Source organism: Halichoerus grypus, chromosome 2 (genome assembly GCF_964656455.1).
Source record: "Halichoerus grypus chromosome 2, mHalGry1.hap1.1, whole genome shotgun sequence".
In the NCBI taxonomy this organism is placed as follows: Eukaryota; Metazoa; Chordata; class Mammalia; order Carnivora; family Phocidae; genus Halichoerus; species Halichoerus grypus.
Genome location: NC_135713.1, coordinates 175275917 through 175290205, shown reverse-complemented (window position 1 = coordinate 175290205; position 14289 = coordinate 175275917). Strand labels below are relative to the sequence as shown.

The following is a 14289-nucleotide window of genomic DNA, read 5'->3' as shown; positions in this document are numbered from 1 at the left end:
TTTATTTTCACGAAAGAAATCAAAATTAGAAAGTTGGAATGGAAGACTGTGTTGTTTACAACTTCTAGCTTCCCTAAAATTAAAATATAAGCAATATTTGTTGGGAATTATGATGAAATTAAATTTGCCTTATTTCCCCAGTTATTCTAAACTGACAAATAATACATTTCTCCCTTTCCACTCTACTCCCACTGCCTGTTTCCTCCCTCCAGTTGATAATCAGTGCATATAAAGAAAAATGTTACTGATGCATGAGCAGAGTGTACATGTGAAGATGTTTAGGCAGGAAAAATATTGAGAATCATTCTGTATATCCTAAATTGATGTGGATTACTTCATTAGAAAAATTATCTAAGTGTATTCTTAATGCATAATAACTTCCTGGGGTTTACTTTTTTCCTTAGGACTTTCTAAATGGGTACGGCAGCAGATTCAGCACCATTCAACATTTGAAAGTGCACTGGAGTCCTTGGCTGAATTTTCCAAAAAACACCAGAAGGTCATTGATGCATCCAAAGAGGACAGAAAGTTTATACAGGACAGTGAGTCTACACTTGAAGTGACCCATTTGAAGGACAATAGTTTAACTTATTTATCAGAAGCGGCAAGTCATCTAGCACCAGAAAATCCTGGGAAAGGTGAAGCAAAAATGTGTGTCCAAGAACAACAGTGTCCTAAAATAACTAAAAGTCCATCTCTACCAAGAGGTATCATCTCTAGAAAGGAAAGAGGTTTGAGAAGTTTTGCCTATTTACATTTGATAGAGAAGTCTTTTGTTATATCTAGTGAAATGATATTTATTGTGCTATAGATTAATTTCCTTAAACATGTTGGTCTGAAATAGAAGGTGTTATCATAAAATAATGAAATAGTGTGGTGTATTGGAATGGGAACAGACTTTTGTCAAGAGACCTAAGCATATTTTCCAGTTTTCCACTTACCAGATTTGCCACCACCTAGCTTTGTGACCATGAGCAAGTCACATAACTTTTTTGAATCTTAATAGAAAAAGGAATCTCTGCATACCTATCCCTGAGGTTGGGCTCTAAAGATCTAATAAGATGATAAATATCATAGCATGGTAAAATACTGTACAAATGGTACATGTTTTTCTAAAGACTATATTAAAAATTGGTCTAATTTATAGATTCTTCTCTTACATGAATTTCTTAGTTTAGGGAAGTGAGAGTCATTTATTCTAAATGATAAAAAAAATAATTTTTAAAAATATATTAGAGGGGTGCCTGGGTGGCTCAGTTGGTTGAGCATCCGACTCTTGGTTTTGGCTCAGGTCGTGATCTCAAGATCATGAGATCAAGCCCTACGTAGGGCTCCATGCTCAGCAAGGAGTCTGCTTGAGATTCTTTCCCCTCCCTCTGCCCCTCCCCTCCACTTGTGTATGCACTCTCTCTCAAGTAAATAAATAAATAAATATTAAAAAATATATATATTAGAATATAATACTCTGTGTCAGGGATTGGCAAACTGTGGCTTATGGACCAAATTTGGCCATCTGTTTTTGTAAATCAAGTTTAATGGAACATAGTCACATCCATTCAGTTACATATGGTACACAACAGCAGAGTTTAGTCATAGTATGTTTTGCACTAGAACAGCATAATTGAGAACATACATACCTCAGAGATATTGCGAGTTTGGTTCCAGACCACCACAATAAAGCAAATATCACAATAAAGCAATTCAAATGAATTTTTTTGTTTCATAGTGCATATAAAAGTTATGTTTACATTATACTGTAGTCTCTTAAGTGTGCAATAACATTATGTCTTAAAAAATAACGTATATATCCTAATTTAAAAATACTTTATTGCTAAAAAGTACTAATCATCTGAGCTTTCAACAAATCAATCTTTTTGCTGGTGGAGGGTCATGCCTCATTGTTGATGGCTGCTAACTGATCAGGGTGGTGTTTGCTGAAGGCTGGGGTGGCTGCAGCAGTTTCTTAAAAAAAGACCACAGTGAAGTTTGCCACATCAATTGACTGTTCCTTTAACGAATGGTCTCTGTATAGCATACAATACTATTTTATTCAAAAGTAGAACTTCTTTCAAAATTGGAGTCAGTCCTCTCAAACCCTGCTACTTTATTAGCTAAGTTTATGTAATATTCTAAATTCTTTGTAGTCATTTCAACAATTTTCACAGCATCTACACTAGGAGTAGATTTCATCTCAAGAAACCACTTTCTTTGTTCATGCATAAAAAGCAGTTTCTCTTCCATTGAAGTTTTGTTATGAGATGGCGGAAATTCAATCACATTTTCAGGCTTCCCTTCTAATTCTAATTCTCTTGCTATTTCTACCACATCTCTACTGAAATCTTGAATCCCTCAAAGTCACCCATGAGGGTGACTTCCAAACTCCTCTTAATGTTAATATTTTGACCTCTTCCCATGAATCATGAATGTTCTTACTGGCATCTAGAATGGTGAATCCTCTCCAGAAGGTTTTCAGGGTTTTTTTGCCCAGATTCATCAAAGAAATCCTATCTATGGCAGCTGTTGCCTTACAAAAATGTATTTCTTTTTTTTTTTTTTTTAAAGATTTATTTATTTTAGAGAGACAGAGAACACGAGCAGGAGGAGCAGAGGGAGAGAGAGAATCCCAAGCAGACTCTGTGTTGAGCACAGAGCCCGAAGTGGTGCTTGATCTCATGACCCTGAGATCATGACCTAAGCTGAAACCAAGAGTCAGACACTTAACTGACTGTGCCACCTAGGTGCCCCCAAAAATGTATTTCTTAAATAATAAAACTTGAAAGTCAAAATTACTCTTTGATCTGTCTTGGTTTCAACATGTCTTCCTCACTAACCATATCATTCCTAACTTTTGATTTAAAGTGAGAGACAAAAATAAATAAAGTGAGAAACATGCGACTCTTCCTTTCGCTTGGACACTTAGAGGCCATTGTGGGATTATTAATTGGCCTAATTTTAATATTGTTGTGTCTCAGGAAATAGGGAGGCCTGAGGAAAGGGCAAGAGATGGGGGAACAGCTGGTCAGTGGAGCAGTCAGAACACACACATTTGTCTGTTAAGTTCACTATCTTACATGGGTGTGATTTACAGTGCCCCAAAACAATTACAGTGGTAACATCAAAGATCACTGATCACAGATGACCATAACAAATATAATAATAATGAAAATGTTTGAAAAACTGTGAGAATTACCAAAATGTGACACAGAGACATGAAGTGAGCAAATCCTTTTAGAAAAATGTTGCTTGTAGGCTTGCTTGATTCAGGGTTGCCACAAACTTTGAATCTGTAAAAAATGCAGTATTAACAAAGTACAATAAAAGGAGGTATGCCAATAGTTGCAACAGATACAATATGACCCACAAAGCCTAAAATCTTTACTGTCTGGCCAGTTATAGAGAAAGTTTGCCAAACCGTGGTCTATATCAATGGATATCATTTTAATTGTTTTAACTAATATATGATAATTTAATATATCAAGTATTAAATATTTACTTTGTAGTGTCTGGTGGCTTTTTAAAAAATAAATGTCATAGTGAATTCAAGGCCATTAGACTGGTAATTAGGAAACCTAAGTTCTAGTTTGGATCTGAGTACTAACCAGTTTTATAACTTTAAACAAATAATTTAGTCTTTGTGGTTGCCTGTTTCCTTTAGGGAATTAATCTAGGTCAATTTTTCCCAATACTTGGCTAGTGGATTTTCAAGGCAGATTTTTATAGTGTGTTTCCCCCATTACTCAGCCCTCTTCCTATTCCTTTTTACCCCTCCTTTTTTCATTCACTGCTGAGGTCCCTAGTGTGGAATTTGATAGTTTACCAGACAGCATTATAACTTGGGCTCAGAATCACTGGAGACCTAGGAATCCTTTCAGAGTGCACATTTTGTGCTTTATGTTCTAAGATGGAAGTCTTGCTACTATTAGTTGTGGGCTTTAAATTATGATCCTATGTGGTTATTTCAGTATTTTTAACAAAAATTACGTTAATGTAACAATTATTATATTAGTTAGCAGAAAATTAACACTCTTAAATTTTTGTATTCATAGATCATCCTGTATTATTGGAAGAGTCCGCCCAGGCAGTGAAAGCAGAGAAAATTGTGATTTCCAGGTCCACAAGCCCAACCTTCAACAAACAGACAAAGAGAGCTAGCTGGTCTAGCTTTAATTCTCTGGGACATTGTCTTACTGGTGAAATTCTGACTGCCGCACCTAAGTTCAGGTCACCAGAGGACTATACCTCTAGTGTCTCCACTTTCAAAACAGAAAAGGGATGTAAAACAGTTTTGCCACTCGTTGATAAATGTGAGTCCTCATCTCTGACGGTAAACGCATCATTTGGACCATGCCCTCAATCAGAAAGCACTATTTCTTCAATAAAGATTGATTCTAATCTTCTTAAAAAAAATGATTCCAAACAGCTGTTCTGCTATGAAGAAGCCCTGGATCCGGACATTGAATTGTCTCTAGTTGGTGAAGAAGCTGAACTTTCCACTTCACATAGAGCTTCTGAAACAGAAGCAGAGGATGAATCTATCTATTTTTCACCTGAGCTTTATGATCCTATGGATACAAATGAAGAAAAGAATGATTTAGTTGAAAGTGATAGAGACAATAGATTGGCTAATGATTCAAATTGCATTTTAGTTGAAGATCTTTTTGAAATTAGAACTATGAAAGGAGTGGATTCAGTCCAAGAAATGAAAGCTGAGGATTGCACAGACACAAAGTTGAATAGACTCATGCATATTAAAGAAAGTAAAATCGATAACATTGGTAGTAATGTAATGTAAAAACAACTCATATAAACGAATTGGAACTGGGGAAAACTTGTGAAACAGATATAAAGAAGTTTAAACAGTCTCCTTCCAGAAACAAAGGTGTGTTCCCTGGTGTTAGGTAATAATACTTAACTGTAACACTATAAATATATGCTGTCATGCTTAATGACAATTTCTACATTGGATAAATGGTATAAGTTTTTTATTTTAAAAATATTTTTCACTTTAATTCTTTGGTATTAGAGTTTTTTAAAAGTCTTATGTTCAGAATGTAAGTTTTATTGTTTTTGAGTTTTGACAAAAGTGATTCATACAAAATATTTTCCTCTAACAAGTTTTCTTTACCTATAAACAATTTAAAATTAATCTGAAAGATATGTCTTTTCCTTTAAATTTCACATAAATATTTGTATTTTGTAGTCCTCTTCATCCATTTATTTTCATACTGATACATAAAAATGAATAGCAGTCTAATCCAGTCACACCTCAGTCATGTTTCACTATATATTTACCTCAAATCAGTATATTATTTTAGAAATCAAAGTTTTCTTAAAAAGTTTATTCCCATATTAAACTGCCTACTTATAAGCAATTAAGGATTCAGAAGAAAACTGTGTTTTTATTTGATATTGCTTTACATTTTTCTGTTTTTGATGAACCAAAATCAAGCACATTTTAAGCAAATTATGTAAAGTTACAAAATGCCAAATGAATGACTCCTAATTTTCAATTCTAATTATTTAGCTTCATCATCATTGTGGAAAGAAGTGACATGTTCTAGCATGAAGGCTATAATTATGAAACAGGATAGAAAACTTCATATATAAATTTTATAAGTAAACCCAAACATGTAACTGCAGCCGAAAAATGTTCTCTTATTGTTCACTAATTTTTCTGTAAATTTTGACTTTTTATATATTTGTGAATGAAGCTATACTTCTGATCAATAATGGTTATAAAAAATGCACTTCTCTGTCATCATTCCAAAAATATATTCACTCATCTTTTTCTAAGAAACATTGTTATTCAGTGGACATTTAGGCTTCGTGTGGGTGATTTGAATTGAAAAGTTATGAGTTGTCAAGTTGTGGATGTGGTTTATTATTTTCAAGTCAAAATTCCCAGCAGTCAAGTATTTTATATATTCATTTGGGTAAATGAATTATTATATATGTATATATTTGCTTTTATTTTGAGGGTGTTTAGATTGAATACAGCTTGTTTCTATAGCATTAGATAGTACAACTGTAAGCATAGTTCAAAGAAATTTGAATTGATAACTTACCAGTTAAAGAATTCATCTATAGATTAGGATATATTAGATTCCTAGTATTATATATTTTCTTTAGTTGATCAGTGAGTAATAAGTTACAAATACTAGAATAGAAGATAATTTCTAAATTGTTTTTGAAAGGGTGAAACCATTTATCCTTTCTGGTATAGTTCCTAATCCACAGATAAGGGTAGTGGGGTAGTAGAAAGAATACCAGGTGGAAGACAAGAGACTGTGCTCTAATCCTGGCTCTGCCACTAATTTGCTAAGTCACATTGGCAATCACCATGCCTTTTGAGAAAGTAGTTTCATCTCTTAAATGTGGAATTTAGTACTATAAAATCATGTAAATCCCTTTCAGCTTTAAAAATCCGTAGTTTAGGGGCGCCTGGGTGGCTCAGTCGTTGAGCGTCTGCCTTCGGCTCGGGTCGTGATCCCAGGGTCCTGGGATCGGGCCCCGCATCGGGCTCCCTGCTCCACGGGAAGCCTGCTTCTCCCTCTCCCACTCCCCCTGCTTGTGTTCCCTCTCTCGCTGTGTCTCTCTCTGTCAAATAAATAAATGAAATCTTAAAAAAAAAATAAAATAAAATAAAAAATAAAAATCCATAGTTTAAAGAAATATATGTTGATATGTTACTGAGTCAATTTTCATTTGCTTTTGTTCCAGAATGCTTAAAATAAAGTAAACCATTTTGTAGAAAAAGTGAAATGACACTTATCTACCTTTAAGGGATAACTATGAATATGCTGCTTAGTAACTTGAGAAGCAGGATATTTATTTTTAACAGTGCTTCAATGAAAACATTTTTTGACCCTTAAAATTGCCTTTAGAAGAATTGGTAAACTACATGAGAAAAATTAAGCACAATATTTTTTAGTCATACCTTGATGTATTATCCATATTAACCTCTAATTTATTCTCTCCAAAATCTAGTTCTCTCTGAAGCTAAAAATTTCCATTAACTGAGAATTATGTAGAGATGTGACACTAGCATTTAGCGATTCCAAAAGGTATTTCAAAAATTTTGTGCAGTGATCTCACTATTGAAACAGGTATAGAGTCTCCAAAGATAGCAACTATGACCAAGATAATATTGCAAGAATATAAGTACCAGCCTTTATGGGGCACCTGGGTGGCTCAGTCAGTTAAGTGTCCAACTCTTGATTTCAGTTCAGGTCATGATTTCAGGGTCGTGGGATCAAGCCCCAGGTCGGGTTCAGCATGGAGTCTGTCCCTCTCTGCTCCTCTCTCTGCTTGCTCACACTCTCTCTCTAAAATAAATAAGTCAGTAGAATCTTTAAAAGATTTTTTAAAAAATTAAGTACTAAAAAATTAAGTACCAGCCTTGGGGCACCTGAGTGGTTCAGTTGGTTAAGTGTCTGACTCGATTTCGGCTCAAGTTGTGATCTCAGGGTCATGAGATCCAGCCCCACATCGGGCTCTGCGCTCAGCAAGGAGTCTGCTTGGGATTCTCTCCCTGTCCCTCTGCCCCTGCCCCCCTCCTTCTCTCTCTCTCTCAAATAAATAAATCAATCTTTAAAAAAATGATGAAGCACCAGTCTTTATAAGAGAGTAGGAGGTAGAACATTTTAATTAGTAATAATGTACTTTTAAAAGATGTTTTGGAGACTAAAACATGTGAAAGCATTTAAAGATTTTTATTTGAGAGAGTGAGAGCACATGAGTGCGGTGAGGGGCAGAGGGAAAGGGGGAAAGATCCTCAAGCAGACTCTGCACTGAGCGTGGATCCCAACTCCGGGCTCCTTCCCATGACCCAAAGTGAAATCAAGAGTCTGCTGCCCAATTGACTAAGCCACCCAGACGCCCCTAAAACATGAAGTTAAGAGTATTTTGCACATGGCAGACCCTCAAATATTAGCTAGTGAATCAATCATATATCTGAAGTATACACACCCTTGCTTTATGTGAAGATTTCCCTGATGATGATAGAAAGATAGATAGAGGGCGCCTGGGTGGCTTGGTTAAGCGACTGCCTTCGGCTCAGGTCATGATCTTGGGGTCCTGGGATTGAGTCCCATATCCGGCTCCCTGCTCTGCAGGAAGCCTGCTTCTCCCTCTTCCTCTGCCTGCCATTCCCCCTGCTTGTGTGCTCTCTCTCTGTCAAGTAAATAAATAAAATCTTAAAGAGATAGGGAGATAAACTGACAATAAAGAATTATTATATAATAGGAAGGAGAAATTATTTGGCTAGTTTATTTCTTAAGGCTTTGGAGATATATGTTAGAAATTGTTTATCAGGTAATTTGCCTTACCCATTCAATGGATATGAAATAATTATCTTATACCAAATTTATTTAAGGCCTGAAAGTATATAGAGCATACCGTCCAGGAACCAGGAAAACTTCCAGTTGGAGAAAGAGATTTATTGATGGAAGAAAGGTACAACATAAAGAGTAGATGTTTTATGACTTGACTTTTGAAATTTAGATAAGTCATTTAAAACTTTTTATAATGGTATTGGAAATTAATGACTTCTTACTATGCTGCTACTATGCACTTAATTATTAAATGGTTTTTAATTTGCTACTGTAAGTTCACATGAGGCTTTGTTTTTATTCTTAAGATCTTTGTATTAATATTTTTAAAAATTTTTAATATTTTTCTACAGTGACTTTGTCATATTTTTCTGAAGTAAAATACATTCAAAACATTTAATTCTTTAGGATTGCTTATTAAGACTTCATGAAATCAAAGTCCCTCTTGTAAAATCACTTGAAAGACTGGTTATTGTAGTTATTTAATCTCTAAGTGATGGCATATTTTTGTGTTTGATTACAACACAATTATCCTTGCTCATACCTCAGATTTATCAGTGAGCTGCACAAGATTTTACTTTAACCTTTATGAATTCTTGGTAGTTTCTTATCTATTCCATAGACAAATGCAGTCAATCTTTTATAAATAGAAAGGCAGTATTAATACTGGACTTTTTCATAATAAAAAATAAATTTAAGACCTCATCAGACAATGAATGTCTTACGCTAAAACCGTAACATGAAGTAGATGCGCAGCTATTAAATGTACAATAAAGAACATCACTTCAGGAAATGGAAATTTAGACAGATGACCTAGGCTTATGATTCTCTGGGCTTAAGCGATTTTCATGTCTACCCCCAAAAAAGAATTGTGTTTCTTAAGGTTTCATTTGATAGAACATTAGCTGCCCAGCTTCCTGTACTCTACAATGGAGCCTTGTTATAATATCCATGGGATCTGAGCCAGTGGATCACCTTATTGGTGAAACCACCTTATAATGAAGTGCTTTCAGTAACTAAACTCTTGGACAAGGTCCAAAACAACCCATCTTATACCAAATTCCACTTTGTAATAAACAAGCTTCAATGTATTGGAAGAAAAATAAAAGCTGCATGAAACTTACTATTCCCAGAAATCAACCTTTGAAAATCTAATGGTAAATACTGATTAAAAATATTTTCTTAACAAGGCATAATTAGGTAGTTACTTCAGTGCTTTTTTATAATAAATTTGTATTTTTTTTATCTTGGTCTTCCTTTTTCAAGCAATTTATATGACTTTGATGCTCATGGTTTTCCCCCAAATTCTGTCATTTTACATAAAATTATTTTATATCGATATTTATAAAACTCAATATTAAAATGTTTCATTTGGCTCTTTGCTATTATAAAGTACTAAATTGTACAAGTGGCATATCATTTATAAATCTAAACTGTTAGATGCCATCATCTCTTATTTATGATTCATGTATAGTTGGAAGATTTAAAGATATTAAATACTGATTGTTATTTTGAATCAAGTATAGTCTTGGTGTATTTTCCCTTTTTTTCAAACTGTTGTTATGGTATTTATATTTAAATATTAACATTCTTGGGCGCCTGGGTGGCTCAGTTGGTTAAGCGACTGCCTTCAGCTCAGGTCATGATCCCAGGGTCCTGGGATCGAGTCCCACATCGGGCTCCCTGCTCTGCGGGGAGCCTGCTTCTCCCTCTCCCACTCCCCCTGCTTGTGTTCCCTCTCTCGCTATGTCTCTCTCTGTCAAATAAATAAATAAAATCTTTAAAAAAAAAATAAATAAATATTAACATTCTTTCAAACATTGATCTCTTTCATCTCTTGTAAAAGGACCAAAGTAACTTGCCTTGCCAGTCAGGACTTTATTGTATTGCATGTGGAGCTGAATTATTACCTAAAGCAGAAGGTAGGAAATATAAAAAAATCTTTGTGCTATCCTTCATATAGGTCTACCTAAAATTATAATAAGGTGGATTGATGTATTAATATTTCCATATTTCAGCCTTTAAAGTTGATTGCAATATACATGAAGTTTGTTACTGGAAACGTTCCAATTCCACCTGCTGACTTACTTTGGGCAAGTTACTTAAGTTCTCTGAACTTCTGTATTTTTCATCTTAAAATGGAGATAAATAATAATTTCATAAGAAATAGATCAAACATTATGAGTGTCAAATGCAGTAGAGTGCATAAAAGCTTTTTTTTTTTTTTTTTAAATCAGGCAAGGAGAAAGATAACAGAATTTGGGGTCACAGGAATAAGCTTGAGTTTTGGCCCTGTTATTTACTGAGTGGTCTTTGTTGAACTTCAGCTTTATCTTCTGGGGGAAAAAGGTGAGCAATATCTACCCAAGAAAATTGTGAGAATTATGCGATATGTGAAAGTGCTTTATAAATTCTGAAGTAGGGCGCCTGAGTGGCTCAGTCGGTTAAGCATCTGCCTTCGGCTCAGGTCATGATCCCAGGGTCCTGGGACCAAGTCCCAGGGGCCCTCTGCTCAGCGGGGAGTCTGCTTCTCCTCTGCCTCTGCCCCCCCCACCCCGCTTGTGCTCTCTCTCTCAAATAAATAAAATCTTAAATATATATATGTTTATATATATATTTATATATAAATTCTGAAGCACTGTTCAAATGTTAGTTGTTAGGAAACTGAAATAATACAGTATAATGGTCATCTCAGTATGCTGAAATTATACCTTCAAAAGGACTAATAAACCTGTTAGAATTTGATCCATATACTCAAAAGCACTTTGAGCTTCTTTCACACACAAAAAAAACTCAAAGTAGTTGTTCTTTTACTAGCAAGACATATATCATGAGTTTATTTTCCATTTTTCCATTTCATTTTTATATCTTAAAATGTGTGTACATTGCAAACAAAGAAAAAGTTATCAAAGGAACACTGAAATCCATAAATCCCATTGAGAACATTCTATGTAAGATCCATAGGGAAGGGATTTTTTTTATATATATACATGTTATTCACTGCTGTACTCCCAACATTAAATTTTTTATTAAATGTATGGAGCATTCTACTAATAATGTATTTATTTCTCTCAGGACTTTATCATATGATACTTGACTCTCATAAATGCTTATTTCATTTGACCGATTTCTAGACTCTAGTGACCTTTCTCTTTCTAAGTGTTCTAGTCTTATTTCTTTAACAGCATTAAATCCTTCATATCTTCTCTGTTCCTTCAGTTGTGGGCCAGAGATTGTCTTTACTCTTTTTTTTTTTTTTTTGAAGGGTATACTTTTATCAACTTTACCTACAAGGAATGCTGGGCTTTTGTACATTCTGTTGCGATGTCCATAAACAGTATATTATTCTGACACAACTGGATTCTAAAATATTAATTGAATTTCATACTAACTAATTGATTAGCCAAAATATCAGCTATTTTGTAAGCCTTTCATTACCACCCTATGATAAAATTAATTATTCCCAATGTAATATTTATTGCATGATATTGCAAATAATTATGTAGAAGTGTGTCTCTCTCTGCCCAAGATTAAGGACAATTTCCCATATTACCTAGCATTTATTCATCCACTCACTCATCTACTATATTTTGAGAGTCTGCTTTGCATTTAGAGCTATTTTGTGCTCTAGGGATACCAAAGATGAGTGAGACAAGGATCTTATCCACCAGGAATTCATAGCCTAATTAACATACAAGCAAACACTTATGGTACAGTGTGGTAAGAGCTGTAATAGAGGCAAAGCACACAGCAGTGTTGAGTATACGCATACTGGTATGCATAATGCTTCTAGTTAGAGGATCTGTAAGTTAACAGCAGAATTTAACACAGGAAACACCATCTGACAGATTTTCTTTCATTTTTTAATGCAAAAGTGCTTACAATTTTGAAATATATTCTTGAAGAAATTCAGGATATGCTATTTTTCTTGATAATCCCATCTTCAGATCTCAGCCTCTCTACTCAGGATTATTGAGTGTTGATTTACCTAAAGGAAACAAAGCAAGAACATAGCAAGTAAATCTTCTGTAGTACTTTTATTGTATAGCATGTAGTCTGTCATAGAGTTTTCACAGCCATTAGCTCATTTGGTTCTCAAAATAGCCTGCCAAAGTCAGCAACACATTTAAAAATGAGGAAAATGAAACAATGAGACCACAATCAACATCATGATGTTCTTTCTACTGTTTTGTTACAGTTTTGTGCTTTCATATTGATTTTAGTATACCTTGATTTCCAAAAATCTCTTTATGAAAAGTATAGTCTTAGAATTCTGAAAGCAGGCTTCATTATCTTACTTTTTTTCTAAAGGAGTACTTTCCAGAATCATCTTAACATTTCTATAATATTAAACAAAAATATATTAACATCCATTAAGGAGTATAAGCTCTTTGAGGACAGAAACAGTCCTAGAGCATAGTATATACTGCTTGACATATAGGAGGCGCTTAGTAAGCATTTTTTGATGAGAGGAAGGAATCTTTTCAAAACCACCCAAAAACATTAACATTGCCTTAGGTAACATAGCTAACTAGTGATGCTAGAGTCAAAACTTGTACACGGGTGTCATAAGTTCTAATTCTAGACTCTTAACACCTTACCAACTTACCTTATACAGAAGCCTGTTTCTTGACTTCTACTCTTGTGATTTCACTTCCATTTCATCCACTCACTTCCATTGACTATACCATAAAACTTCCTTACTCATGTAACCTTGAATGAATATCCGTCTCTCTGATCTTCTGTCCTCCCGCTTTTACTCCATTCCTCCTTGTATACCTACTCCCTTGGTTTTCTCCCAGTTTATCAACCTCCTTCAGTCTTCGCTTCCTTCCTTCTAAGTTTGGACTTCATAGTCAGTCACTGGAACTACTCTCTTGCTGGTGTCCTGTACTCCTGTCCACCTTTGTCATTCTACTATCTTAGTCTTGCAAAATCACAAATCTAGTTTAATGTCATAGTCTATCTTTGCTATTTATACATCTGGGAAGTTGACTACTACTGAAAAATTTTGTATAGTAGTATGGATTGGTGCCACTACAGTATTATGGCTTCCAGTCTTAATTGGATTCCCAATACTGCTTTTCAGCTTATATATTTTCCCTGACTAGTTTTCCATTTCTCCCCTCACCCAGCAGCAACTGGACTAAACTTACAAGTTACTTCTTAGCCCAGTTCCCTTCCCAGTTGATATGCTTCCTCTGGATAATCTTCCTCTCAAACTGTATGCTGACGATTCCTGACCCATCATCTAGCTGCCTGCTCAACATCTTGGGTGCCCCTTAGTATCTCAAGCTCAATTTGTACAAAATAATTCTTTCCTGAAACCTGCTCTTCCCTGTTTTAGCTGGTGGCACCATCATTCATGTAGTTCTCCAAATCTTAACTATCAAGTCATCCAAGTTTTAGAGTTGAGCAATATTGCTCAACTTTCCATCTTTACTGTGATTGCATTAAGACCTTCATAATTTCTTTTCTAACCTAGTGTAACTAGTCATTTTGCCACCAGTCTTATTCCTAAGGTCCACTTTCCATTTTGTTGCCATTTAACCGATCAAAAATGCCAATCTGCCATTTCACTCACTTATTTAAAACCCTTCTATGTACAAGACCAAGTAAAAACTCCACATGAAAACATACCAGGTCTTTTGTGATCTGGTCTTTGCCAATGTTTCCAGCCTCATCTCCTGCCACCCTTTGCTGACATTGTACTTAAGAATAGTTTTAAAAACAGAGGCGCCTGGGTGGCTCAGTCGGTAAGCGTCTGCCTTCGGCTCAGGTCATGATCCCAGGGTCCTAGGATCAAGCCCCACATCGGGCTCCCTGCTCAGCGGGAAGCCTGCTTCTCCCTCTCCCACTCCCGCTGCTTGTGTTCCCTCTCTCACTGTCTCTCTCTGTCAAATAAATAAATAAAATCTTAAAAAAAAAAAACTTAAAAAAAAGTTTTAAAAACAGATCT

At 35.0% G+C, this 14289-nt stretch overlaps 1 protein-coding gene across 2 annotated transcripts in view; it reads left to right on the top strand.

Annotated features, from left to right (window-relative positions):
* Window positions 1-7419, top strand: part of BRIP1 (BRCA1 interacting DNA helicase 1) — a 179101-nt gene extending 171682 nt beyond the window's left edge. For both annotated transcript variants that reach the window (XM_036081775.2, XM_078064214.1), the window contains 2 exons: window positions 405-731; window positions 4047-7419. In XM_036081775.2, coding sequence (XP_035937668.2) covers window positions 405-731; window positions 4047-4792 — 1073 coding nt within the window. In that variant the 3' untranslated portion in view covers window positions 4793-7419. The remainder of the gene's footprint in view (window positions 1-404; window positions 732-4046) is intronic.
* The last annotated feature ends 6870 nt before the right edge of the window (window positions 7420-14289 follow it).